Here is a 26,238-nt window from a genome sequence, read left to right as displayed (position 1 = left end):
ATATAAATAAACTTGACTTGACTTAACAGTCCAATGGAACGACTGTAATAAGGAGAGGGGTTCCAGTAGAGCAGGCTGCGTGCGACGCCCGCTAGAAATGAGTGTGCGAATGCGATATTTCTAGTTGTCCATGTCCTTATCCAGAGCACCACCCACTCTGGCTGCCCCGGACTTCAAATCAAAGGCGACACAGCGATCTCAGCCCCTCACAGGCGCCTGAGGCTCCTCTTGCTGCGCGCGGCCCTGGTGGAGTTTGGGTGTGTGCGGGGCAGCAGGGCGTGGGGGCGGGGCAGCACCATGTGGCACGGGGCAGAGCCGTGGGAGGCCTCCTGACAGAGGGTGCAGAAGTCAAACTGGCAGGCGGGCCGGGTGCAGGTGGCCCGCTGGGCCTCTGGCAGGTGGGTGGCGGGCGAGCCGCAGCGCCTACAGGGACGCAGAGCCTCGTGCTGCTTCAGACCGCTGGCCGCCTGCACACACAAAACAAAAACGCACACTTTTGTTGAAGCAGCAGTCCAGAAAATGCATTTCTCTTCTTGGAGAGACCAACTGATTAAATGAAGCTTAACTCATTCACCGCCAATGACGTCTTTGACGTGTTATCAGAAATAGCCCTCCCCGCCAATGACGTGTTTGACGTGTTTTTGTTTTTATTGGTGCAGCGCCTGCAGCAAACACTTGCCCAGCCTGTGACACAGACACAGGTCCCTGCCTTCAAAGGGTAGCCGACAGCACGCGATCAAACACATACCGCAGCTGTTGTTTTGAAATTGAGCAAGAGGAAAAGCAGAGAACGGGTAACGCTTCCTTGTGCAGACAGGAGAAACGCCATTGAAACGCCCTCGGCGCGCTGCACGAGCTGGAGTCGCCTTCCTCTGTGCCAGCCAGGAGAAAACGGGAGAAAGTAATCAAGAGATGTGTTTGATCATCGGAGGAATGAGGAAATGATCGATCAGTTTGCGAGGGCGATGAGGACGTGTTGAATAGCCGAGGGGAAAACGGGAACGATCAAATAGCAGAGTTGATATGACAGGGAGACATGGACGAGGACGGGTGTACCAGAACAAATCAAAAATAAACACAGGAACAGCTAGGCAGCAGCGGGCAGAAGGCACTCACAGCAGCCCGCTGTCCTTCTCAAGAGCTCTTCAGTTGGTTCATGAAATCGCTGGGCTGCGTGCCCTCCAGTGTTGCTCCTGGCCAATCCCAGCGCCACAGGGCGTGGTTATTGCTTATCCTATGTTGGGTTAGAAATCTAAAAGGGGGATCGTGTGTGTGTGTGTGTGTGTGTGTGTGTGTGTGTGTGTCTGTCTGTCTGTCTGTCTGTCTGTCTGTCTGTCTGTCGGTGTGTCTGTCTGTCTGTCTGTCTGTCTGCACACTCACACCGAGTAAACTGTATTGTTGAATGTAAAAAAAAAGCACTTCATGTGTATATATATATATATATATATATATATATATATATATTTTTTTTTTTTGTCATTTGTGTCCTAACGAATAATATTTACATGTCTGATGTCAATACAGTTCAAAATAAAAGAATTGAGAGTGAGTTATGCCTGAGATTGTGCCCTTTTACAAAAATTGCCTTTTCTCCTGTTCATTTTCTCTGGGAGAACTTTTGGGGGAAAACAGGGTGTATATAAATGGCTATAAGTAGAGTACAGAACATGCTAAAAGCTCACTTTTTTTTTCCTGGTGAACCCAGAGACGTACATCTTCATTTTGAGGTATTGCAAATCACTCTGGTGCTAATAGATAATTTACTGTGGGTCTTGAAAGATGACCAACAATTATGAAAATCTTTGGCCTGTGCTAAATATTGGCAGTCCTAAACTGGCGGTGAATGAGTTAAAGGAACACTCTGCCCATTTTCAACCAGCTTTGTATCATTAGAACATCAGTAGTATATCAGAAAACTGTAAACTGTTTTGAAGTCTGTCATTTAATTTGACAGTTATTGAGTGTTAAAGTGTGGACCAGTGACATCACTGGTCCACACTAACTCAAATTAATAACTCATTAACTCAAATCAATAACTGTCAAACTAGATGAATGATGAATAGTTTGACAGTTATTGAGAGTTGATTTGAGTTAATGAGTTATTAATTTGAGGTGAAAGGACACGTCCTTTAAGATGTTTGTCCTTCCAAACACATTAGGCTCTGGGAAATTGTCATTATTTTGACCTTTTACAGACTCAACAATTAATCGATGAGGCAAAAGGAACAATTCATTAATTAATAATGGAAATAATGGTTAACCGCAGCCCAAGTTGTACGAGCGGTTTCCCCCTCGGTATTAACGCGAGTGGGGCAACAATTCCACCTTAAAAACCAAGAAACTGGTCAATGAGCAGCTGAAGCGTCTGTCCGGTCAAACTCACCTGCAGGTATTCTGTGAAGCGGGAGCGCCGTGTGAGGAGAGTGTGTGTGTGGGAGCGCTGTGTGAGGAGAGTGTGTGTGGGCTCCTTCTGCGAGGGAGGGGCTCGTTTGTCGGCCAGGCTCTGCATGCAGGACAGCACGACCCGGGACACAGCCACGTCTCTGGTCAGACCGCAGCACCTCTGCCCCAGAGAGCCCTGGGACTCCTGCAGGCAGGAGACAACAAAAACACACCAGGAATCAATGACGGTGCAAGTATAGTGAGATCCAGGGGGTCAATCATTTTCACAATATTACCATCCATAAGAATGTTTTGGTCAGGGCTTTCATACACTTTCTGTAAGAAAACATCTAAGAGCAAAAGTCTTATCAGCTGGTCAGGGCTTTCATACACTTTCTGTAAGAAAACATCTAAGAGCAAAAGTCTTATCAGCTGGTCAGGGCTTTCATACACTTTCTGTAAGAAAACATCTAAGAGAAAAGTCTTATCAGCTGGTCAGGGCTTTCATACACTTTCTGTAAGAAAACATCTAAGAGTAAAAGTCTTATCAGCTGGTCAGGGCTTTCATACACTTTCTGTAATAAAACATCTAAGAGAAAAAGTCTTATCAGCTGGTCAGGGCTTTCATACACTTTCTGTAAGAAAACATCTAAGAGAAAAGTCTTATCAGCTGGTCAGGGCTTTCATACACTTTCTGTAATAAAACATCTAAGAGTAAAAGTCTTATCAGCTGGTCAGGGCTTTCATACACTTTCTGTAAGAAAACATCTAAGAGAAAAGTCTTATCAGCTGGTCAGGGCTTTCATACACTTTCTGTAAGAAAACATCTAAGAGTAAAAGTCTTATCAGCTGGTCAGGGCTTTCATACACTTTGTGTAATACAACATCTAAGAGTAAAAGTCTTATCAGCTGGTCAGGGCTTTCATACACTTTCTGTAATACAACATCTAAGAGCAAAAGTCTTATCAGCTGGTCAGGGCTTTCATACACTTTCTGTAAGAAAACATCTAAGAGAAAAAGTCTTATCAGCTGGTCAGGGCTTTCATACACTTTCTGTAAGAAAACATCTAAGAGAAAAAGTCTTATCAGCTGGTCAGGGCTTTCATACACTTTCTGTAAGAAAACATCTAAGAGAAAAAGTCTTATCAGCTGGTCAGGGCTTTCATACACTTTCTGTAAGAAAACATCTAAGAGAAAAAGTCTTATCAGCTGGTCAGGGCTTTCATACACTTTCTGTAATAAAACATCTAAGAGCAAAAGTCTTATCAGCTGGTCAGGGCTTTCATACACTTTCTGTAAGAAAACATCTAAGAGCAAAAGTCTTATCAGCTGGTCAGGGCTTTCATACACTTTCTGTAAGAAAACATCTAAGAGCAAAAGTCTTATCAGCTGGTCAGGGCTTTCATACACTTTCTGTAATAAAACATCTAAGAGAAAAAGTCTTATCAGCTGGTCAGGGCTTTCATACACTTTCTGTAAGAAAACATCTAAGAGCAAAAGTCTTATCAGCTGGTCAGGGCTTTCATACACTTTCTGTAATAAAACATCTAAGAGAAAAAGTCTTATCAGCTGGTCAGGGCTTTCATACACTTTCTGTAAGAAAACATCTAAGAGAAAAAGTCTTATCAGCTGGTCAGGGCTTTCATACACTTTCTGTAAGAAAACATCTAAGAGCAAAAGTCTTATCAGCTGGTCAGGGCTTTCATACACTTTCTGTAAGAAAACATCTAAGAGCAAAAGTCTTATCAGCTGGTCAGGGCTTTCATACACTTTCTGTAAGAAAACATCTAAGAGCAAAAGTCTTATCAGCTGGTCAGGGCTTTCATACACTTTCTGTAAGAAAACATCTAAGAGCAAAAGTCTTATCAGCTGGTCAGGGCTTTCATACACTTTCTGTAAGAAAACATCTAAGAGCAAAAGTCTTATCAGCTGGTCAGGGCTTTCATACACTTTCTGTAAGAAAACATCTAAGAGCAAAAGTCTTATCAGCTGGTCAGGGCTTTCATACACTTTCTGTAAGAAAACATCTAAGAGTAAAAGTCTTATCAGCTGGTCAGGGCTTTCATACACTTTCTGTAAGAAAACATCTAAGAGTAAAAGTCTTATCAGCTGGTCAGGGCTTTCATACACTTTCTGTAATAAAACATCTAAGAGCAAAAGTCTTATCAGCTGGTCAGGGCTTTCATACTTTCTGTAAGAAAACATCTAAGAGAAAAGTCTTATCAGCTGGTCAGGGCTTTCATACACTTTCTGTAATAAAACATCTAAGAGAAAAGTCTTATCAGCTGGTCAGGGCTTTCATACACTTTCTGTAAGAAAACATCTAAGAGCAAAAGTCTTATCAGCTGGTCAGGGCTTTCATACACTTTCTGTAAGAAAACATCTAAGAGCAAAAGTCTTATCAGCTGGTCAGGGCTTTCATACACTTTCTGTAATAAAACATCTAAGAGCAAAAGTCTTATCAGCTGGTCAGGGCTTTCATACGCTTTCTGTAAGAAAACATCTAAGAGAAAAGTCTTATCAGCTGGTCAGGGCTTTCATACACTTTCTGTAAGAAAACATCTAAGAGCAAAAGTCTTATCAGCTGGTCAGGGCTTTCATACACTTTCTGTAAGAAAACATCTAAGAGCAAAAGTCTTATCAGCTGGTCAGGGCTTTCATACACTTTCTGTAAGAAAACATCTAAGAGCAAAAGTCTTATCAGCTGGTCAGGGCTTTCATACACTTTCTGTAAGAAAACATCTAAGAGCAAAAGTCTTATCAGCTGGTCAGGGCTTTCATACACTTTCTGTAATACAACATCTAAGAGTAAAGTCTTATCAGCTGGTCAGGGCTTTCATACACTTTCTGTAATACAACATCTAAGAGCAAAAGTCTTATCAGCTGGTCAGGGCTTTCATACACTTTCTGTAATACAACATCTAAGAGCAAAAGTCTTATCAGCTGGTCAGGGCTTTCATACACTTTCTGTAATAAAACATCTAAGAGCAAAAGTCTTATCAGCTGGTCAGGGCTTTCATACACTTTCTGTAAGAAAACATCTAAGAGCAAAAGTCTTATCAGCTGGTCAGGGCTTTCATACGCTTTCTGTAATACAACATCTAAGAGCAAAAGTCTTATCAGCTGGTCAGGGCTTTCATACACTTTCTGTAAGAAAACATCTAAGAGAAAAGTCTTATCAGCTGGTCAGGGCTTTCATACACTTTCTGTAAGAAAACATCTAAGAGCAAAAGTCTTATCAGCTGGTCAGGGCTTTCATACACTTTCTGTAAGAAAACATCTAAGAGCAAAAGTCTTATCAGCTGGTCAGGGCTTTCATACACTTTCTGTAAGAAAACATCTAAGAGCAAAAGTCTTATCGGCTGTCAGGGCTTTCATACACTTTCTGTAAGAAAACATCTAAGAGTAAAAGTCTTATCAGCTGGTCAGGGCTTTCATACACTTTCTGTAATAAAACATCTAAGAGAAAAAGTCTTATCAGCTGGTCAGGGCTTTCATACACTTTCTGTAAGAAAACATCTAAGAGCAAAAGTCTTATCAGCTGGTCAGGGCTTTCATACGCTTTCTGTAAGAAAACATCTAAGAGAAAAAGTCTTATCAGCTGGTCAGGGCTTTCATACACTTTCTGTAAGAAAACATCTAAGAGAAAAGTCTTATCAGCTGGTCAGGGCTTTCATACGCTTTCTGTAAGAAAACATCTAAGAGAAAAGTCTTATCAGCTGGTCAGGGCTTTCATACGCTTTCTGTAAGAAAACATCTAAGAGAAAAGTCTTATCAGCTGGTCAGGGCTTTCATACACTTTCTGTAAGAAAACATCTAAGAGCAAAAGTCTTATCAGCTGGTCAGGGCTTTCATACACTTTCTGTAATAAAACATCTAAGAGCAAAAGTCTTATCAGCTGGTCAGGGCTTTCATACACTTTCTGTAAGAAAACATCTAAGAGCAAAAGTCTTATCAGCTGGTCAGGGCTTTCATACACTTTCTGTAAGAAAACATCTAAGAGCAAAAGTCTTATCAGCTGGTCAGGGCTTTCATACACTTTCTGTAAGAAAACATCTAAGAGCAAAAGTCTTATCAGCTGGTCAGGGCTTTCATACACTTTCTGTAATACAACATCTAAGAGTAAAAGTCTTATCAGCTGGTCAGGGCTTTCATACACTTTCTGTAAGAAAACATCTAAGAGTAAAAGTCTTATCAGCTGGTCAGGGCTTTCATACACTTTCTGTAAGAAAACATCTAAGAGCAAAAGTCTTATCAGCTGGTCAGGGCTTTCATACACTTTCTGTAAGAAAACATCTAAGAGCAAAAGTCTTATCAGCTGGTCAGGGCTTTCATACACTTTCTGTAAGAAAACATCTAAGAGCAAAAGTCTTATCAGCTGGTCAGGGCTTTCATACACTTTCTGTAAGAAAACATCTAAGAGCAAAAGTCTTATCAGCTGGTCAGGGCTTTCATACACTTTCTGTAAGAAAACATCTAAGAGCAAAAGTCTTATCAGCTGGTCAGGGCTTTCATACACTTTCTGTAAGAAAACATCTAAGAGCAAAAGTCTTATCAGCTGGTCAGGGCTTTCATACACTTTCTGTAAGAAAACATCTAAGAGCAAAAGTCTTATCAGCTGGGGGACGGTTGGGACAAAATCTTATCAAATGGGGTCCGTGGTGGAAATGTGTGTCAGTTTAATGGTCCTTGCTTGACGTGAAAAAGTTTGAGAACCACTGAGCTAGATTGTATTATTATTATTATTATTATTATTATTATTTTTTCAGAAATGTTCCCCATTTTCTCCCCAATTTATACTTGGACAATTTATCCCCATGCCTGGCTGCCCCGGTCGCTGATCCACCCCCTGCCGATCTGGCCATGCTTCCTCTGACACATGTGCAGTTACCAGCCGCTTCACTTCACCTGACAGGGAGGCGCTTCACCGGCAGGACGTAGCACGCTAAATAATTGGAATGATATTTGAATTGTGCTTTGAGTGTTTTTTCCCCCTCACCCTGAGCGCCTGCTCTGCCTGCTGACACCTGCTGAGGGCTCTTGTGTCCTCGCAGATGATCTGCCTCCATGTTTTACTCACTTTCCTACAGCTAGGAGACAGGAAACAGGAGACAGGAAACACAAGACAACATTAATTCAATTAACTTGACATGCATTCAAATCAAACACAAGTGATATAAACGGCTAACATGAACAGGTAGGAAACTATGCAGGGGAAACACAAAACAACAAGAAACAAAGACATTCATTAATCGTTATTAAAAGAATGTTCCTTCTAAATGTTGGCATCAGAGCTTCTCTGATTTCAGTTTTTGGCCAATAAGTAACTGTTTATTAGAATGAGAATTACGTGGGCACATACTACTCACATATTTTGTCCTGAGCATGCAGAAAATGTTGCATTTACATTTGATAATGGACATAAATGATCAAACCTTGGTAGTAAAACTAGTTTCTCCTCGATGTAACATGACTTTCTCATATGTTTTGTTTGGTCAGACCAATAAGAGTGAAGGTCTGGAACGTCTAGGCCTGCACGATATGAGGAAAATCTGCCATGTGCGATAACATTGTTCAATATAGCGATGACGATACGACTTGCGATAAACAAACAAATATTAAAGTATGCATTAGCTATACAGTTCCTATGTCTTTCTGCTTTAATAATGCTAACATAGACCCCAAACACAGCCTATGCCCCACTGAATAAAGAAATGAAATACACACTGACTCTAGCTGAAACTACACACAGCGTGTTTGGGCTTTGCCAGAGGGGCGGAGCGCACTGTTGCAAGGGAAAGGTGTACGCTGGATTTACAACACAAGACAAAATGATCAGATGCTGAGTGGGAATGCATGACGCATGTAAATAAATCCTTTTGTTATTCATTGCATTTCAGGCAGTCTTTGCGATGTGTTTATTGCGCATGTTCATATTGCGATGACGATGAAAATACGATTAATTGTGCAGCCCTAGGAACGTCTGCACCTTCATCTGCCCCTCTGAGCTCAAATGTAGTCAACTTTGCACGCCGCTCATCTCTTTGAGTGCAAAGCCCCTCTTCTCCTGCTACACGATAACGTCTGAGAGTGAAGCATCAGTTTTCTGCCGCTGTGTTTACCTGATGAGGTCCATGTCCGCCAGCTGAGCCAGGATGTGGGTGAGGATTCCTCTCATGTTCCTGGACAGCAGAGATGAGAACACGTCGACGTTCTCTCGGCCCATCTGGCCGCCGATGACCCGGTCCAGAAGATGATCCTCTGCCACCTTAGCAACCACGCTCCAGTCGTACCTGAAAACGCATGAGAACATACAGGCTTCCGGTCATTTCATGAGAACCTGAAAACGCATGAGAACATACAGACTTCCGGTCATTTTTCACGGATGCTTTACAGTCCGAAGTAAAGAGTCAGTGTAGGTGCACCTAGTTGGGAATCAAACCTGACCTCCATCGCTCTATGCTCTCGACCCTTTTTAGTCACTTCACTCACTCATCCTGGCTCTAGTCTATCTGCTGCTGCTGCTGCTGCTGCTGCTCTGGGGGCGGTCTCCAGAGTTTTTGTTTTGTGTGCCTTTATTTAAACGGGTAAATCACATTTGAGAACGAGGTCTCGTTCACAACTGCGACCTGTTCTTCTTAGTCCTTTTCCTTTCAGCCCTTTCTCAAATGTTCTGCACCAGGTTTCTTTGGGACGCCCACGGTTTCTTCTCCCCCGGGGCGTCCAGCGTAGAGCTGCTCTAGGTAGCAAAGAACATGTCCCACGTCATGGATCAAAGTGACACAAAGAATAGCATGCAGCTTGGTAACCTTTCTGTTTAACATCTGGAACTCTGGGAAACCGCAGGGCTTACATTCACAACTGTACCCCACTAAGAGCAGACATGGCTATACTACAAGACAGGCAGTAGATGCTCAATTCACTCTACCTCTACCAAAAACCAATGCTCTGAAAAGAACGGTAATGTATAGAGCAGTTGCGTATTGGAATAATCGACCTAGTACTATAACGGTGGCAAGTAACACGTTTTGTTTAAAAAATAAAGTTAAAACATGCAGTGATGAATAATGTGATAACTTTGGGTTATTCATTATTGTACACATATGTTGAACTGTATTGTATTGTACTGCATTGTGCGATGTTATATTATATAACACTACACTGTTCTAATTCATAAACTTCTGAAATGTATGATATGTAATAGAGTGAGCTGATTCCCTCCCTTTTTTTATGTCTTTGTTGTTATAATTATCAACAATATTACTGTATTTATGTTTGTATGTTATGTGTTTGGACCCCAGGAAGAGTAGTCTCACTTTGGTGCAGACTAATGGGGATCCACAATAAACAATAAACTCCCCAGCCATCTCCAGGGGGGGGGGGCAAAGGGGTTCAGGGGGGCCTATGTTTGTTAAGGAGCCTGATAGCAGAGGGGATTAAGCTGCCCCCCCCCCCTGTTTGCTTTGAATATAGGGGCAGCATATCTCCTACCAGAGGGCAGGATCTGACAGCAGGTGCTGAGGTTATGAGTTAAGTGCCTCACGATCTGACTTGCTTCCTTTAAAGCCGTTGGGAGGGTGAGCACTGCCCCCGGCAGAGCTTGGACCCCACAGTGATCACCCTCCTCATACCAGGCCAAAGAGACGGTGAGGAGGAGGCCCTCTATGTAGCAGTAGAAAAAGCCGCGGAGGATGGGAGGGTTCAGATGCCTCCGCCTTCGTAGGAGGTAGGTCTGCTGTTGGCACTTTTTGAAGATGGTTTGTGTGTTGCCGTTTACACGGAGGAGGGAGGAAGGAAGCGAACGTCTTCTTCGTTAGTTATAGACGGGTTTCTTGTATACAAACATTAGTGGGTGGGTGCGCGCGCGCGCAGGGACAGAGGATGACGAGAAACGCTTCGCGCTGATCGCCCGTTGGTTCAACACAGGTGCATCACAAACCCACAGGGAAGTGTAGAAACTTCAATTTTATATCTATTCCAAGCTGTCACTCCATATTTTACATAAATAGCCTACCACCTGTAATGCCTACATTAACAATAAAATAAGCAATCTGAAGGGCTGGGTCATTTGAGCAGTGAGTGTGGGTGGCGCTAATGCATGTTTTAATTTGTTTACAAACCGCTGTTAAGCAAAACTGTAGAAGAAGAAAAGCAGCAGTGTGAGTGTGCCGTGGGGGGTGTTCGACTTGTCGACGCCTCGCCTGACTGCGCTCGGCTGCTCTCGTCTGCTTTCCAGGTGAGGCGGCAGTCAACTCAAACGAGTGTGTGGAGCGGCTTTCCACCTAGGCGATGCGCGCGCGTCTATGTGACGACGTTGCACAGAAACCCGTCTATAAGGGGAGTTTTTGTACTCATACATACCGCTTATTCCTCTGGAAGCTCTTGGCAAGCTCCTCACACACGGCCCGCTGGAAGTTCAGTATGGGCAGGTTGGCGTCGCTGTGATGGCTGGCGGGGCTGGACGACACGTTCCTCCCCGGACAAACCGTGGGAGTGGAAGCCATCACCAGAGACACGGGACGCCTGGAGGTCGCCTTCCGCTGCTGGCCCTTAGAGGGACTAGAATGCCTCAATGTAGTCCTCTTTTCTTGACGTGTAGTAGCAGGAGTGGAAGTCATTGCTGGAGGTTGTCCGTGGACCTCTTCTTCGTCCCCATGGTGATCGTCACTGTGGCTGTTTTGCAGAGACAGGTAGCCGCTGTCCCCTTCTTCTAAAGCCCTGTCATGCGTTCTGCTCGTGCCGTTTTCCTTGTTGTGGAGCGCTCTGGTGTCGTCGCTGAGGGAGAACATCGCCGTGGTCACACCCACGGGCGACAGCGGGGCTTTGAAGAGGACGTGATCTTTCAGCGGGGAGGTTTCGAGGTGAGACGGCTTGAACTCGGCAGCAGCAGCAGGGGCACCGGGGCTTTTCTCCATGCGGTCGCCCCTGGAGGCCTCGTAGCTAGGACATTTCATGATGAGCGCCTCTCCGTATGGGACATCCACAGCACACCGTATAATCCTGAAAACAAGTAGAAGAAAAACAATAGGGTTATATGAGGGAGTTAGGCAGTGGTTCTCAACGTGGGTTCCCGGGGGACGACCAGGGTTGATGACTTGTTCAATTCCACCATGATTTCATTTTGACAAAAGCAGCAAATGAAATGCACACCTTCAGTTTCTTCTTGTAGACAGGTGTGTCAAAATTCCTGCACACTGTCCTTTACTTGCAAAAAAAACGTTATTAATAAACAACATTTCGGTCCTTAGATCTTCATCTGTTTGTTTGTTTTTAGTGTGACTCTGACCCTTATTTCATTTACAAGTCAGTTCACACAGACAATGTTGCAGAATGAATATTTTGATCATAGTCCCACTGTAATCCTCGACCTACACAGTACAGATAGTCATGGAATTCTGCATAACAATACAAGATATCCTCAGATGTGGGTCCGACACACAAGACATCATCAAATATGGCTATGCAGCCTTCGTGTGTAACGTTACTACATGTGGGGTCCTTGATATGAAAAAGCTTTGAGAATCATGCTCGAAGCTATCAAGCTGAATGGCATCACTCATGCAAGCTAGCTATCGTTACTAGTAATACACCTAACCTATAGCTACACCTATAACCTTGACAGTAACGTTAACGATAGCGTGTTAGAAATGAAATGCACATACAACGTTACTATACGATTGGTTATATAAAACAAGATGCATGTCTGTACTTTCAAGACATTCTAGAGTCAACTATTTTACAAAGCGGTTGATTTTGGCGCGGTGTAACATTGGGCGGAAAGGCTATGACTATACGCTGGTTTGTAGCACCATAGCCCAGTCTCTCTTTAAAATGTAATCCACCATTGCTTAGGTCAAATGCATTTTGAGATGAGATGTGTTGAACGCTGACAAACTAAGTTACGTTAGCGTTACCGGGAATGCCTCAAAGTTCAGTATGTGCGTGTCGTGGGCTGCACGCAAAGTAACTAACGTTATACAATACTAGAATCGGATCACTTTCCCAACAGTTTGTCAGATATCACGTTACAGACACCCAACTAGCTAGATCTAACAGCGCGCCGTCACCTGGCGATATTTCCAATGCATAGGGTTAGCTGCAACAACAACACAGCCGCCTACCTAGCTAGTTGGTAAGCTAACGTAGCTAACGTGAACGTTATTGACACATCAGAATGTAGCCTACGGTTGGTTAGCATAGGTCTCTATGCATATATCTCATGCTAGTCCCGTTTGGAAACTGTGGAGGGAAGCGACACAGTTCCAAACGGGGCTAGTTGTTCTCAAGCTAGAAAGGCAAAGAAAAGCGTCAAGTTCTCACCTTGCGTTTGTGTTGTCGCTATCAACATTAGCCTGTAGCTTCAGTCCAACAACGCCGCCGCCTAGCTAACCTAGCGAACTTGCTCTCTGCCTGCTGTACTACCGACGCCGATCTGCTGCCAACATTAAAATGCTAAAGTCAGAATGAAAAAGCGCCAGCCCTGTTCGTCGTTCGAAATCCGTGCCGAAAATGCGCCAACCAATGAGAGAGAAGCAGTTCCGGTCCCTTTAACCCTCCACCCAATGGGAGCACGCTGGCGTAATGACGTCTGGCCGCAAATTGACGTGGTCCCTCCCGCAGGTTTTTGGTTTCCCCACCCGCATTTGATGATAGATGACATTTTTACAGTCAGTTACAGTCCATAGCGCCAAGTACATTACAGTACATTGCATTACGTCAATTATCAGACACTTTTATCCAAACCAATCCCACTTACAATATCACATTTTGTCAACAGTAGGTACATAAACTATGCAACACAGTCTCTTTAGAGCTTTTGAGAAGGAATAAGTAATTAAGTAGCCCCCCTAAGAAGAGGGAGAAAGATCTTAGTAGATATTATAGGTAAAGATATTAGTCTCCACCGAAAGATGGGCAGTGAATCGGCTGTTGTATTATTCTTATTCTTATTCTTATTCTTATTCTTATTCTTATTCTTATTCTTATTCTTATTCTTATTCTTATTCTTATTCTTATTCTTATTCTTATTTAGGCCAGTGGTCAAGTTGGTTTTACATCTCATCTCACTCTCACGCAGGACTAGACAAAGAGCGTGGAAGGAAAGAATTGACTTTAAATATATTTTGGAAACAGCCGCTAGAGGCGCTGCGGTAGCACCAGATCAGCGCCGCAGCCATTTTGTTTTAGCCTAGATGATCCTGCTTTGATTCTTTCATAGATTGAACGAATAAATAAGTACATAGTTAGAACATGATGCATATTTATTATATATCTTCATTATTCAACTGGCAGAGGTACTTTGGCACGGCGAGACGTTTTACTAGATGCTGTTTTTACCACAGACAGGTTTCACTAGTCTCCTTCGGGCCAAAATGGCGGAGGCGTAGCTCTGCTGCTGCGAGCTATGGTGGTCAGCTCTTATCATTGTACGTTCTTTGCTGTAGACAGGGAAGTACAAGGGAGGTGGTTCCTAAATCATTTTCTTACATTAGTCTATAGTCGTATTCACTTCACTGTAGGATTTTCTGTTTTAATAGTCCTGCTAGTTTTGTAGCCTATCTGGTGGGTAAAACATACATGAACTCAGTTTTTATAGAATACTTTTCCAATCTTCATGTAAATCTATCAGTTTGCATAGCCTACTGCACATTGTAGGCTACTACAATTTGTAGTAGGCTAAGTTGCATGTGCCACTACACCCTTAACGTGGGAATACTAGAGAATCATGTTTTGATCATAGTTTCACTGTTATCTCTCTACCACAACACAGATAGTCATGGAATTCTGGACAAAAAAATCTTCATATCTTCATCATATGTATATATATATATATATATATATATATATATATATATATATATATATATATATATATATATATATATATGTATATATACACATATACATATATATAAATTACGGCTGCAAATTGATTAAAATATTTAATATATATATATATATGTGTGTGTATATATATATAGCCTATATACACACACATTTTTTTTTTTTCCAGATTGACATAATCTTGATCAGAACAGGGCCCAGGACGGCCTGTGGCTGTGAGTTTATTCTAACCTCTCAGGGTGCTCAGGATAAGGCGCGGGGGGGGGGGGGGGGGCATACAGAGACCACTGTGTTTGTGAAACGGGTCTCACAGTCAGTTCACACCCCCAGCTGGAATGTGAGAAGTGTTTTTTTTCAGTGAAACCAGACAGGGGGAGAGGGGGAGTTGAGTTGGGGATGTATTGTTTTCTCTTCCCTTTCCCTTAATTTCACTCAATTTAATTTAACTTTACTTCACTTTACTTGTATTCACTGTAATTGACTTCTTTTCATTTCACGTTACACCACTTTACTTCAGTGTAGCCTAAGTGTAAAAACATAGTAAATTGTGCAGGCCAGACATGTACAAATGCTTACAGCACATAGTGAGGCTTGGTATGAAACCATAGACTGTAGGCCAGGGATACTCAACTTGCTTTGCCCCGGGGCCACTTTCGTGAAATGATAGAAGGCCGGGGGCCAGTTAATAAACAAACAATATACATTTTTCTGTAGCGGATTGTAGGTTTTTGGGGTGTCAGCCAGAGTTTAGTCTGACAATGTTGTGCACACTGGATAGTTAGTTAGGTTAAGTACATACATAAGTGCCTGGGGGTACGGTGGCACAGTCGGTAGCGCTGTTGCCTCACAGCTAGAAGGTCCTGAGTTCGATTCTCCCCTGGGACGCTGTGGGCGCTGGAGTTGTGACCCCCCCATATCTTCAGTGCCTACTGCCCAGGGGGGCTATCTCGTCGAAAGGGCCTTTCTGTGTGGAGTTTGCATGTTCTCCCCGTACCCCCCAGGGGGTTCCTCCGTACATAACCCCCCACTAAAAACATGCAGAAGATCGTCATCCGACCAGTGACGACAACATCTGAAGTTGGTCCCCGGGCGCTGGAAAGAAAAAGCGACCACTGCTCCTGGCCTGCCCCCCTGGAGGAAAGGACAAGGCTGGATGGGTCAAATGCAGAGGACATATTTCACCGGCCACCGTCAGCATGAGTGTGTGTTGTGGCCGCAGGCATGTGTTGTAGTGTTCGTGTGACAATAAAGACGGGCTTCCGGGCTTCCGACTGAAATCGTGTTTAATCGTAGTGAGCAGACGGCGGAATTTGACAATTTAGCAGCTAAATCATAGATTATTGAAAGATATTCCATATTCCAGACTGAAATGCTATAACAGAAGTGGAGTATTGGTCAGAATGACATGACATTTGGACACTTATTCAGCGCGTAACTTGCATGTTGCGTTCAGGTGCACTGTAAAAAAAAATCCATCGCGGGCCACACAGGGGGCGCCCGCGGGTCGCAAGTTGAGTGCTGTAGGCCTATAAAGTATGAAAAAACAACAGCTTAGGACAAAACACTGCGGGGTTACGCCCACACTGCGGGGTTACGCCCACACTGCGGGGTTACGCCCACTGAGTGGCAGCAAGACTGATTTTGAATGCAGTAATCAGCCTAGATAACTGACGCCTGCTGCTCCAAACAACAGGAAGGAACCTGCTGAATGTTTTGCCACTCTGTCCCGATGGAGGGGGGGGGGGGGGGGGGTGTTCTGGTGGGAAAGTGATGTATAAAGCGAAGGGCCACACATTGGAGATTATACCTGCCAACACTCCTGATTTTCGCGGGAGTCTCCCTATTTTTAACCCTCTCTCCCGCTCTTATTGGTAATTTCTTGTTAATCTCCTGTCCTGATATAATAGTGATACAAATCCAATGGCTGTATAGCAGATGAGATTTATTAACATAATCCTGCCTTTTATTGAGTTTTTGGGGGTCGTTTTGTTTTTCTTTGAGGACCTCGGGGGCCGGATTGAGATGGTCCAGCGGCCAGGTCCGGCCCTGGGGCCGCATTTTGTAACCTGACGCTGCCAGATGGATGTAAAAGTTGGTTCACATTTTTGTTTCACAACCTAACAACAGGTGGGATTGTGAATTTGTGGAACAATGCCGCACCCATCTGGCGGAGTCAGGCTACGCATTTTGCCCATGTGTGCTCTATACCTGTGTCTATTACTGCTTCACTGCTTCACTAAAGTGCTCTGCCAGATAGATGACCTGTTTGGAAAGTAGGTCATTACACACACAGGTACAAATGTTTTTGAGGCAACTATTTTACGTCGGCACCGTTTTCGCTGTATTCAATCATGGCATGCACATTCGAGGCATGTGGTTTGAATGAGACTTTTTCCACAGCCGCCATTTTGTGTCAAAAAGGCAGGGTAAACACAGGTGCAATCAACTCACCAATTAGGGCCCAGCACTCTGTACCTAAATGGACTGGAAGTTGGAAACCCCAATTAATGTTTTGGTGCACATCGTGTGTTACTTCCTGGTTTTTAGACACAAGATGGCTGCTGTGAAAAAGGCCTTGCCGTGGACATGTTTGCTTGTGGCCCCTGAAAAAGGTGTCGGGTGCGCGCTGTGCCCCCACAGGTTCAGGATACTCACAAGTCCATTCTATTGATCAGACATTGGCACCAGCCTGCAGGTGTGCTGATATGAGCTACATTTTTCATATTCATATTTTGAATGTTTTCTTCGTGAACACATTTGTTTTTGAAAATATTCCGTTTATTCGTGTAGATGCACGTCTCTCCGTGGGACATGAAGATGGCAGACCTCATTGAGCATTTTATTTTAAATAGATAAATGTGTTTCTATCCTGCTTCTCCTACAAAGCACAGAGCTTGTCCATACATTTTAACTGACCATTAAATTAGTTTGGAACATCTATACAAGACAATGTGTGTGTGTGTGTGTGTGTGTGTGTGTGTGTGTGTGTGTGTGTGTGTGTACGGGGGTGGGGTTTGCATACTGAAGGGCATGTTAATTAAATAATGATCCCACCCCCTGTACAGCACTAATGGCTCATCCTGACTTGTTTAACAGTCCAGTTCAGACAGCCGTTGCTCTCATTGTCGTCATTCATACCTCCTTTTTTTGTCAAATGCGGAGAACAAATTTCGCACACTCAGGTGTGTGTGACAATCGTTGGGACTTTACCTTTACCTTATAATGATGTTCTTGATTGGATATATAATGCATGAAGATTTGGTGTAATTTCTGTCTTCTTCTTGGTCTGTAATGTCAGCCACCTCAACACTAAAGAAGAAGTAGAGGTCTGCTTTAATTTGATCTGCAGAAGAAGACGCCATGTTGTCGACTGCACATGTGGAAGACTCTACTTTTCATTGCAGCCTCAGATATAAAAAGTCATTGCTATGGGACCCAGAGAGACGCTGTTAACATTTACAGACTGAGGCTCAGAAGAAGGAGAATACAAACAAGTGACGAAGACCAAGCTGTATTAGTTAATGAAGCCTGATGAAGACCAGCAGCGAGGTTGAAACCCGTTGCGGTGCTATTTTGTTTGAAGATGTACATTGTTAGTAAACTTGTTCAGTACACTTGTACATCTACATTAAATCGTGATCCTATTATCCAAGAAGCTCCTTTTTCCCAGACTGAGGATCAGGCATTGTGGGTTGACTCAGTGTTGAGTCAAGTCAAGTCAAGTCAAGTCAACTTTATTTATAGAGCACATTTACAACGACAGGCAGCCGACCAAAGTGCTTTACAAGTAAAAACACAAATATAAAGGCAGGTAGAAACAATACACTACGGCTCAAGGTGCAATAAAGTGCAGCAGAACAAATAATAAAAGATACAAATAGAGAAGATAGACCAGAATAGCAGTAAGTAATAAAATAGATAAAAGTAATACGATAAATAAAAGGCGCAGAATAGCAGCTAACTAGTGTCGAAGGCCAGGGAGAAAAAGTGGGTCTTGAGCAGGGACTTGAAGGCCTCTCTAGGCTACAGACTTGAGGCTCAGCAACCCCCAAAGAGAGTGCATTGCTTTAATAAGGCCACTAGGGTGGGCCAGAGAGCCTGATGGAGGAACAGGCATTTGGCTGATGTCCTTATCCATGGCGACTGCTTCTGTTCAGTCACCTCTACCCACTCTGCTGCTCCCCTTGTCAGGTGGGGGCGGGCGGGGGGGGATTTGGGCTGATAGTTTGGTAAGACACCTCTCTACAGCCATACTGATTATGAACACATGCATATTATTATATCAGTTAATGCTTTCCCTACTCTATTTGAATGGGATTCAGATGGAGTGGACTGTTTGGCACAGCCTTTCGGTCCACTGTACCCTACATCAGTGGTTCTCAAATGTTTTCACATGGAGGACCCCTAAACTGACAAATATTAGACCACGGACCCCCACATGATATAAGATTGATGCTTTTAGATGTTTTAGTACCGAAAGTGTATAAAACCCATGACCAAAATAGTCATTGTGTTACTTATGAATGGAATTATAGCGAAAATAAATGACCCCCCTTTTGGCTGGGGACCCCCTGGAACCTCCCCAAGGACCCCTGGGGGTCCCCATCATCACATCGCTTATAGTTTTTTACATTCTGAGTGAGAGCAGAATTAGCTCAAGAGTTTGATATACGTATAGGCTAATATATGCATGTCGTGTTAAAGTTGTGTGAACTGTCGCAGTTTTTAAAATGTAAACAGAGTTAACTGGCTAGAGTCAGGCACTCACGCCTCGCGCCACTTGTGCTCCATAGGGTTCCATTGCCGTTGCCACCCAGCGACGCGGTTTGTTTACCAAAATGCTGCTCGGCTGATCCCTCGTATAGATGTGATTTTTGACATTTTCAATAGTATTGGCAATGGGTTTTTAAAGACATCTTATAGCTGGGCCAAAAGCTAAAGCTATTTGGGGGGTTTGGCATGTAAAAGTTTGGGAAACCCTGGCCTATGCAACAATAGTGGTGCAGTTTTGCGATACCTTTCTTTTCAACATAAAGGCAGACTTGTAAGTGATGTGTTAGGTCCATGTGTGAGGGGCATATTCCATTGTAAAGTAGTTCAATGGTCTGCTAACTGACAAGCGGCTGAATTACAGGTAGGTTGATAGCCTATATTTGAAATACCAGCAGCTTAGTATGATCAACCTCCCTTTCATGTTATTTGAGCTTTGTGCAGCCGCTCTATATCATCAGTTGTGGTCACAAACCGGTTTTCACTGGACTATTTAAAATACACAACCAAACCACAGTGTGTGTGTGTGTGTGTGTGTGTGTGTTGAACTACATCACCCATGATGCTCTAGTGCGCTACAGAGTACCAAGGCTGACTAATCGAGCGTGGACTCATCACAGCTCGCTCTCCGCTCGCCCACTCACACTGTCCAATCCCCCCCCCCCCCTTCCCCAAACAGTCGCATCCTGCTTGCTAGTGGCACCGTTAGCTAGCTACACTGGCGCTTATCTGCTTATTATTTTCACTGGGGGGAAATGTCCTTCTGCTATCCGGACACAATGCCATGTCTTTGACATGAGCGTCGTTTTGGGAAAATGACTGTTTGGTATTTCCGTGCCGTAAAAACGTCTCACAGAGAAGGCGACGCTTTCACTCGCAGCTCGGGGCTCGGTAGCTAAAAGCGGGGCTAGTAGCGAGTGATCTGTCGTTCTGACAGTCCAGCGCCTGGATCAGCTGTTTGTTTGGACAAAGAGACTCGCAGATGTTGGACCGAACTCAAGCCCCTTTGAGATCGCATTGTCCAGCAGCGGAGCCTCTGCCCTGACCGGGGCTAGAGAGAAAAGGGTCCCCCCCCCACCCCCCCCCACCCCCCCCTTAAGGTGTGTTTTTGGAAGGCGAGAGTTGGTGACCTCGCACGGTGAGGAGGAAGAGGAGGAGGAGGAGGAGGAGGGGGGCGTGTGGAAGAGAGAGAGAGAGAGAGACGGGACGCAGGGGGAGAAGAGGCTGTGATGGCTAACGAGCCGATCATCCTGAACGTCTATGATATGGTAAGTGATGGTTGTTTCTTGTTGTCGTCCGTCTTCGCACAGGCTTTAAAGGGACAGTTCACCCCCCAAATCCCAAATACACATGACTAATGTGATTTAATGTGAAATACATATTGCCCGATGTCCCACTTTGTGAGGGACTGCACACAGCATTGTCATGCCTTTTCCTATGTACCGCATATTGAGTTGATTGGCTCTAGTTTTCAAAAGTCAAACCACACACACACACACACACACACACACACACACACACACACACACACACACACACACACACACACACACACACACACACACACGTTGTATAGACCAAACGATTAATCGATTGGTTAAAATAATCAATAATGGGGCGTCCGGGTAGTCTAGTGGTAGGTTCCCCTGCCTATCAACACGAGGGTCGCAGGTTCACGCCCCTGCTTGGTCGGTCGTCCATACAGGCAACGATTGGTTGTGTCTGCGGGTGGGAAGCCGCATTAGGGTTATATGTCCTGGTCGCTGCACTAGCGCCTCCTCTGGTCGGTCGAGGCGCCTGTTCGGGGCGGAAGGGAACTGGTGGGAATAGCGTGATCCTCCCACGTGCTACGTCCTGCCGGTGAAGCTCCCCGCTGTCAGGTGAAAAGAAGCGGCAAAACACCAATGAGGGTTTCCAACTTCCAATCATGGAAGTTGGAAACCCTCATTAGTGTTTTGCTTGCACCTGTGTTTACCCTGCCTTTTTGACACAAAATGGCCCCTGTGAGAAGGGTGTATTTGGGCACCTCTGGTTTACATTCTCCCTCCCTCCCTCCCTCCTTCATTTCACCCCCTTCCCCTTCCATCTCTCTCCTCTCACTTGTCATCCCTCCCTCCCCCTGCCTTCCTTCCAACCCTTTCTCCTCCTCTTGTATGCCTCTTCATCCTCTCTTCTTTTCTTCTCTCCTCCTTCTTTCTCACTCTGTCGTTCTCACGTGACTTGCCGTTTAGTTTCAGAAGGGCTGCCTTTTATCTCGGCCTGCCTCGCTTGCAGTCATGTGATTGGCTGCAGGGGTCACATGGGTTAGACTTCTACACGCAAACACGGCCAGCACCGCCGCTGCTGAAGGCATATAGGGGAAACCTGCTCACGCATACAGTATATAACCTGTAACCTAATCTTCGTATCAGTTTCACTATCCTAAAGCCTTTGTTCACACCATAGGCAGAGCTGAAGCTTGAGGCAGGCTCAAGCTGCACTGCCGCTTAGCCGTTCACACAAGAAACCTTCTCTTTTCCTCTCAGCACCTCCTCGGTTCGCCTTGAACCCGCCCACGACTCCCATTGACTTCATGCCTGGCAGCTTCAAGCTCCACGCGCCGCGCCGGGAAAATAGGACTGAATCCTGAACGATCGCTTCAGCGTGGCTTCAGCATGACTTCAGCGTGGCTTCAGCGTGGCTTCAGCGTGACTTCAGCGTGGCTTCAGCGTGGCTTCAGCGTAGCTTCAGCGTGGCTTCAGCCTGGCTTCAGCATAGCTTCAGCATGACTTCAGCATAGCTTCAGCGTGACTTCAGCGTGGCTTCAGCGTAGCTTCAGCGTGGCTTCAGCGTGGCTTCAGCGTGACTTCAGCATGGCTTCAGCGTGGCTTCTGCGTGGCTTCAGCGTAGCTTCAGCGTGGCTTCAGTGTGGCTTCAGTGTGGCTTCAGCGTGGCTTCAGTGTGGCTTCAGCGTGGCTTCAGTGTGGCTTCAGCGTGGCTTCAGCGTGGCTTCAGCGTGGCTTCAGTGTGGCTTCAGCGTGGCTTCAGTGTGGCTTCAGCGTGGCTTCAGCGTGGCTTCAGCATGGCATGCGACTGGTGTGAACGCTCTCGCCTGTTAACAAGGACGCCGAAATGAAACTGTGTGGCTTCAGTGTGACTGTGGCGTTGCTTCGGCGTATGGTGTGAACGGCCACTAAATTCTACAACTGACTGGCTGACTGACTGACTGACTGACTGACTGGCTGACTGACTTGTTCAGTGAATGACTGGCAGATTGATTGGCTGACTGACTGTCTGTCTGACTGACTGACTGACTGACTGACTGACTGACTGTCTGACTGACTGTCTGACTGACTGACTGACTGTCTGGCTGACTGTCTGGCTGACTGACTGACTGTCTGACTGTCTGACTGACTGACTGACTGACTGACTGACTGACTGACTGTCTGGCTGACTGACTGACTGACTGTCTGACTGACTGACTGACTGACTGACTGTCTGGCTGACTGTCTGGCTGACTGACTGACTGACTGACTGACTGGCTCTCTGTCTGACTGACTGGCTGTCTGTCTGACTGACTGACTGACTGACTGACTGACTGACTGGCTGACTGACTGACTGGCTCTCTGACTGACTGACTGACTGACTGACTGACTGGCTCTCTGACTGACTGACTGACTGGCTGTCTGTCTGTCTGACTGACTGACTGACTGACTGGCTGTCTGACTGACTGACTGACTGGCTCTCTGTCTGACTGACTGACTGACTGACTGGCTGTCTGTCTGACTGACTGACTGGCTCTCTGTCTGACTGACTGACTGACTGGCTGTCTGTCTGTCTGTCTGACTGACTGACTGACTGACTGGCTGGCTGGCTGGTTGAGTGACTTGCTAGCTTTGTGGGAGGAAGGAAACTATAGATTAGAATAGATAACGGTAGAGGTCAAGAGACATTGACAAGATACACGACATGCTCTCTCTCTCTCTCTCTCATTTCTCTCCTCTCACGTCTCGTTTCTGTTTCAGACTGCGGTAGAGGCATCAAGAGGCATAAAAAATAAACAAAGACATATGCACGTTTCTCCATCATCTAGGCCTGATAAAACTCATTAAAAACTTTGACTTTACACAGCAGATTACCCCTGCTCTAGTCATCAGCCTATCACAACACAGCAGATTACCACTGCTCTAGTCATCAGCCTATCACAACACAACAGATTACCACTGCTCTAGTCATCAGCCTATCACAACACAGCAGATTACCCCTGCTCTAGTCATCAGCCTATCACAACACAGCAGATTACCCCTGCTCTAGTCATCAGCCTATCACAACACAACAGATTACCACTGCTCTAGTCATCAGCCTATCACAACACAGCAGATTACCCCTGCTCTAGTCATCAGCCTATCACAACACAGCAGATTACCCCTGCTCTAGTCATCAGCCTATCACAACACAACAGATTACCACTGCTCTAGTCATCAGCCTATCACAACACAGCAGATTACCCCTGCTCTAGTCATCAGCCTATCACAACACAACAGATTACCACTGCTCTAGTCATCAGCCTATCACAACACAGCAGATTACCCCTGCTCTAGTCATCAGCATATCACAACACAGCAGATTACCCCTGCTCCAGAGCCGTATAATAGAAGAGTTCCGACATCTCCATTCACTCCAATGGACCAGTTTTTTTCCAGGAAGTAGAAAGTGGAACTCTTGAGTAAAAAAAGCAAGCAGCACTGTCGAGTTGCAGCAAAATAGACAGTTTGTGTTGTACTCTGAAAGGGTTTTTCATCCCTTGAATCAAATTGTATGTTATCAGCTTTATTTTAGCATGCAAAAGTAGCGCGAGACCCATTCCTGGTTGTTCATTGGCTAATGAGTCTCGCATTTTGGTCCTCCGCTGACGCCACTCTCTTACTAGAGGACACTACCCTGCTCTAGTCATCAGCCCATCACAACACAGCAGATTACCCCTGCTCTAGTCATCAGCCTATCACAACACAGCAGATTACCCCTGCTCTAGTCATCAGCCTATCACAACACAGCAGATTACCCCTGCTCTAGTCATCAGCCTATCACAACACAGCAGATTACCCCTGCTGTAGTCATCAACCTATCACAACACAGCAGATTACCCCTGCTCTAGTCATCAGCCTATCACAACACTTTGAGCTTGTTGAAGCAACAGATACCCACCAATGATAGGGAGGGAAAAATCAGTAGTATGTTTTGACTTTTCATTGAGAGAAAACACTGCTGGTATTAATACTGTTGCAAATGAGTGTTGTGTCTGTTTAAATTTTTTTGTATTGATACTTGTATCAATACTTGTACTTGTATCGATACTAACGATACCTGTTGCGAATGAGTATTGTATCCGTTCAAAAAACAAATTGTATTGATTTTTATCGATACTATCTAGAGCAGGGATGTCAGAGATACGGCCGGATCAGGTTTCATCCGGCCCGCGAGATGTTTTGGATTTTTTTTTTTTTTTTTTTTTTTATTATTATTATTATTATTATTATTATTATTATTATTATTATTATTATTATTATTATTATTATTATTATATTCGCACCCCATTATCATGAACTACGTGTGGCTAATAAGCAAGCTAAGAGTTAATTCATAAGTTAATTAACCTGCACTACAAGGAAGTATGTCAGTAGGTCATCAGGTGTAAACAAAGCCGCCATAATGCCACGCTGGAATTGAATCTCGCATTCGGCTACCTACCAAATAACAAAGGAATCAACAAGATGCTGTCGAAAAAGAGAAAGTTGACACGGAATGCAGGCAGTTTCAAGAGAAATGGAAAGAGCAGTATTTCTTTTGTGAAGTAAATGGGTAAATGAGTCGAATTGATTTTAGTAAAAAAAAAAATCTGGCCCCCATGAGGTCTCAGTTGAACAAATCCGGCCCTCTACCTAATATGAGTCTGACACCCCTGATCTAGAGCCTGACCGATACTGGATTTTTTTGGGCCGATGCCAATACCGATAATAGGGAGTGAAAAAAATCCGATATTGATATATCGGCCGATATTCTTATATTATATATACACATTATATTACACAATTTATTTGCAATGATCCCTCAAATACCAAACACTTGACAAAGATATGACTTGACATGACTTGAGATATGTAATGTAGGCAGGATATTTTACAGCGTATCAATCAACTTTATTGTCCAAAATTACATCAGTGCAATGAAACGGTAAACTTCACTGGGAATTTATTAATTATATAAATAACTAGAAATAGAAAAACACAAATAGAATATAAAATATACCTTGAGTTAAGAAAAAAGATCAAATATACACAACATGCTGTCTTATAACTTAAAAAATACAAAATAAAAAAATATCGGCAATATCGGCCAACATATTGGCCGATACCGATATATCGGTTATCGGCCAATAATATCGGTAGACCGATATATCGGTCGGGCTCTAATACTATCGATACTTTTGACAACCCTACAGTGCGGCATACAACACCGAAGGAAAACAAGCGTTGACGGCCAACTCTCTCAACTGTCCAGCTTATATTCGATATATTTGAGTGTTTGAACCAGTGCAACGTTTCTTGTCTTTATTAGCCAAACACAATGTGTTTGCATGGCTGCCTTCTGGTTTGGGGAAGAGTTTGAATGTAACGCAAGAGAGAACTAAGGGGATGCTGGCAGATGGATGGGTTTGCTTCACATTTGTATTGTGAACTTGTGAACTCAATACTGCCCCACCTGGCGGAGTCAGGTTAAGTCAGGTTAAGAGAAAACATGAATGAAAAAGCTGAATAATACTCCTTCCATTTGGGGATCAATGGAGTCTCACGTGACTTTCAAGAAACATTGATACAAGCACAATACACACACACACGCACGCACACACACACACACACACACACGCACGCACGCACGCACACACACACACACACACACACACACGCACGCACGCGCACGCACGCACGCACGCACGCACGCGCACGCACACACACACACACACACACACACACACACACACACACACACACACACACAGACACACACACACGGTATAACCCCTGTGCATCCAATTCCCATTTGCCCAGCTAAGTGGATTTCCTGGCCAGCTCTGAGTGCTTTAGTACCTCCATCCTAATGAGACAGCATTATCTACTAACCACCTGTCTGCCTGCCTGCTCCTGTGTGTGTGTGTGTGTGTGTGTGTGTGTGTGCATGTGCGTGCGTGTGTGTGCGTGTGTGTGT

General features: G+C 44.5%; 2 protein-coding genes across 2 annotated transcripts in view; one reads left to right on the top strand and one right to left on the bottom strand.

Moving 5' to 3' along the window:
• Positions 1 to 206: 206 nt before the first annotated feature.
• Positions 207 to 11,336, bottom strand: fbxo5 (F-box protein 5; the record flags this gene model as incomplete). Its single annotated transcript, XM_083650742.1, has 5 exons — positions 207 to 467; positions 2,384 to 2,587; positions 7,382 to 7,472; positions 8,505 to 8,675; positions 10,744 to 11,336. 5 exons carry the CDS (start codon positions 11,334 to 11,336, stop codon positions 207 to 209), a joined length of 1,320 nt encoding a protein of 439 aa, XP_083506868.1.
• Positions 11,337 to 20,131: 8,795 nt separating this feature from the next.
• Positions 20,132 to 26,238, top strand: part of LOC310788877 (deubiquitinase DESI2) — a gene marked incomplete at its 3' end in the record, with an annotated part of 71,682 nt that continues 65,575 nt past the window's right edge. The window contains exon 1 of the mRNA XM_083650454.1: positions 20,132 to 20,264. Within this exon, the coding sequence (XP_083506580.1) occupies positions 20,226 to 20,264 (39 nt within the window). The 5' untranslated portion in view covers positions 20,132 to 20,225. The remainder of the gene's footprint in view (positions 20,265 to 26,238) is intronic.

The sequence above is a fragment of the Poromitra crassiceps genome (assembly GCF_964638095.1).
Source record: "Poromitra crassiceps genome assembly, chromosome: 14".
NCBI classification, from domain to species: domain Eukaryota; kingdom Metazoa; phylum Chordata; class Actinopteri; order Beryciformes; family Melamphaidae; genus Poromitra; species Poromitra crassiceps.
Note: the sequence above shows the minus strand (reverse complement) of the source record. Positions and strands in the feature narration are given on the sequence as shown.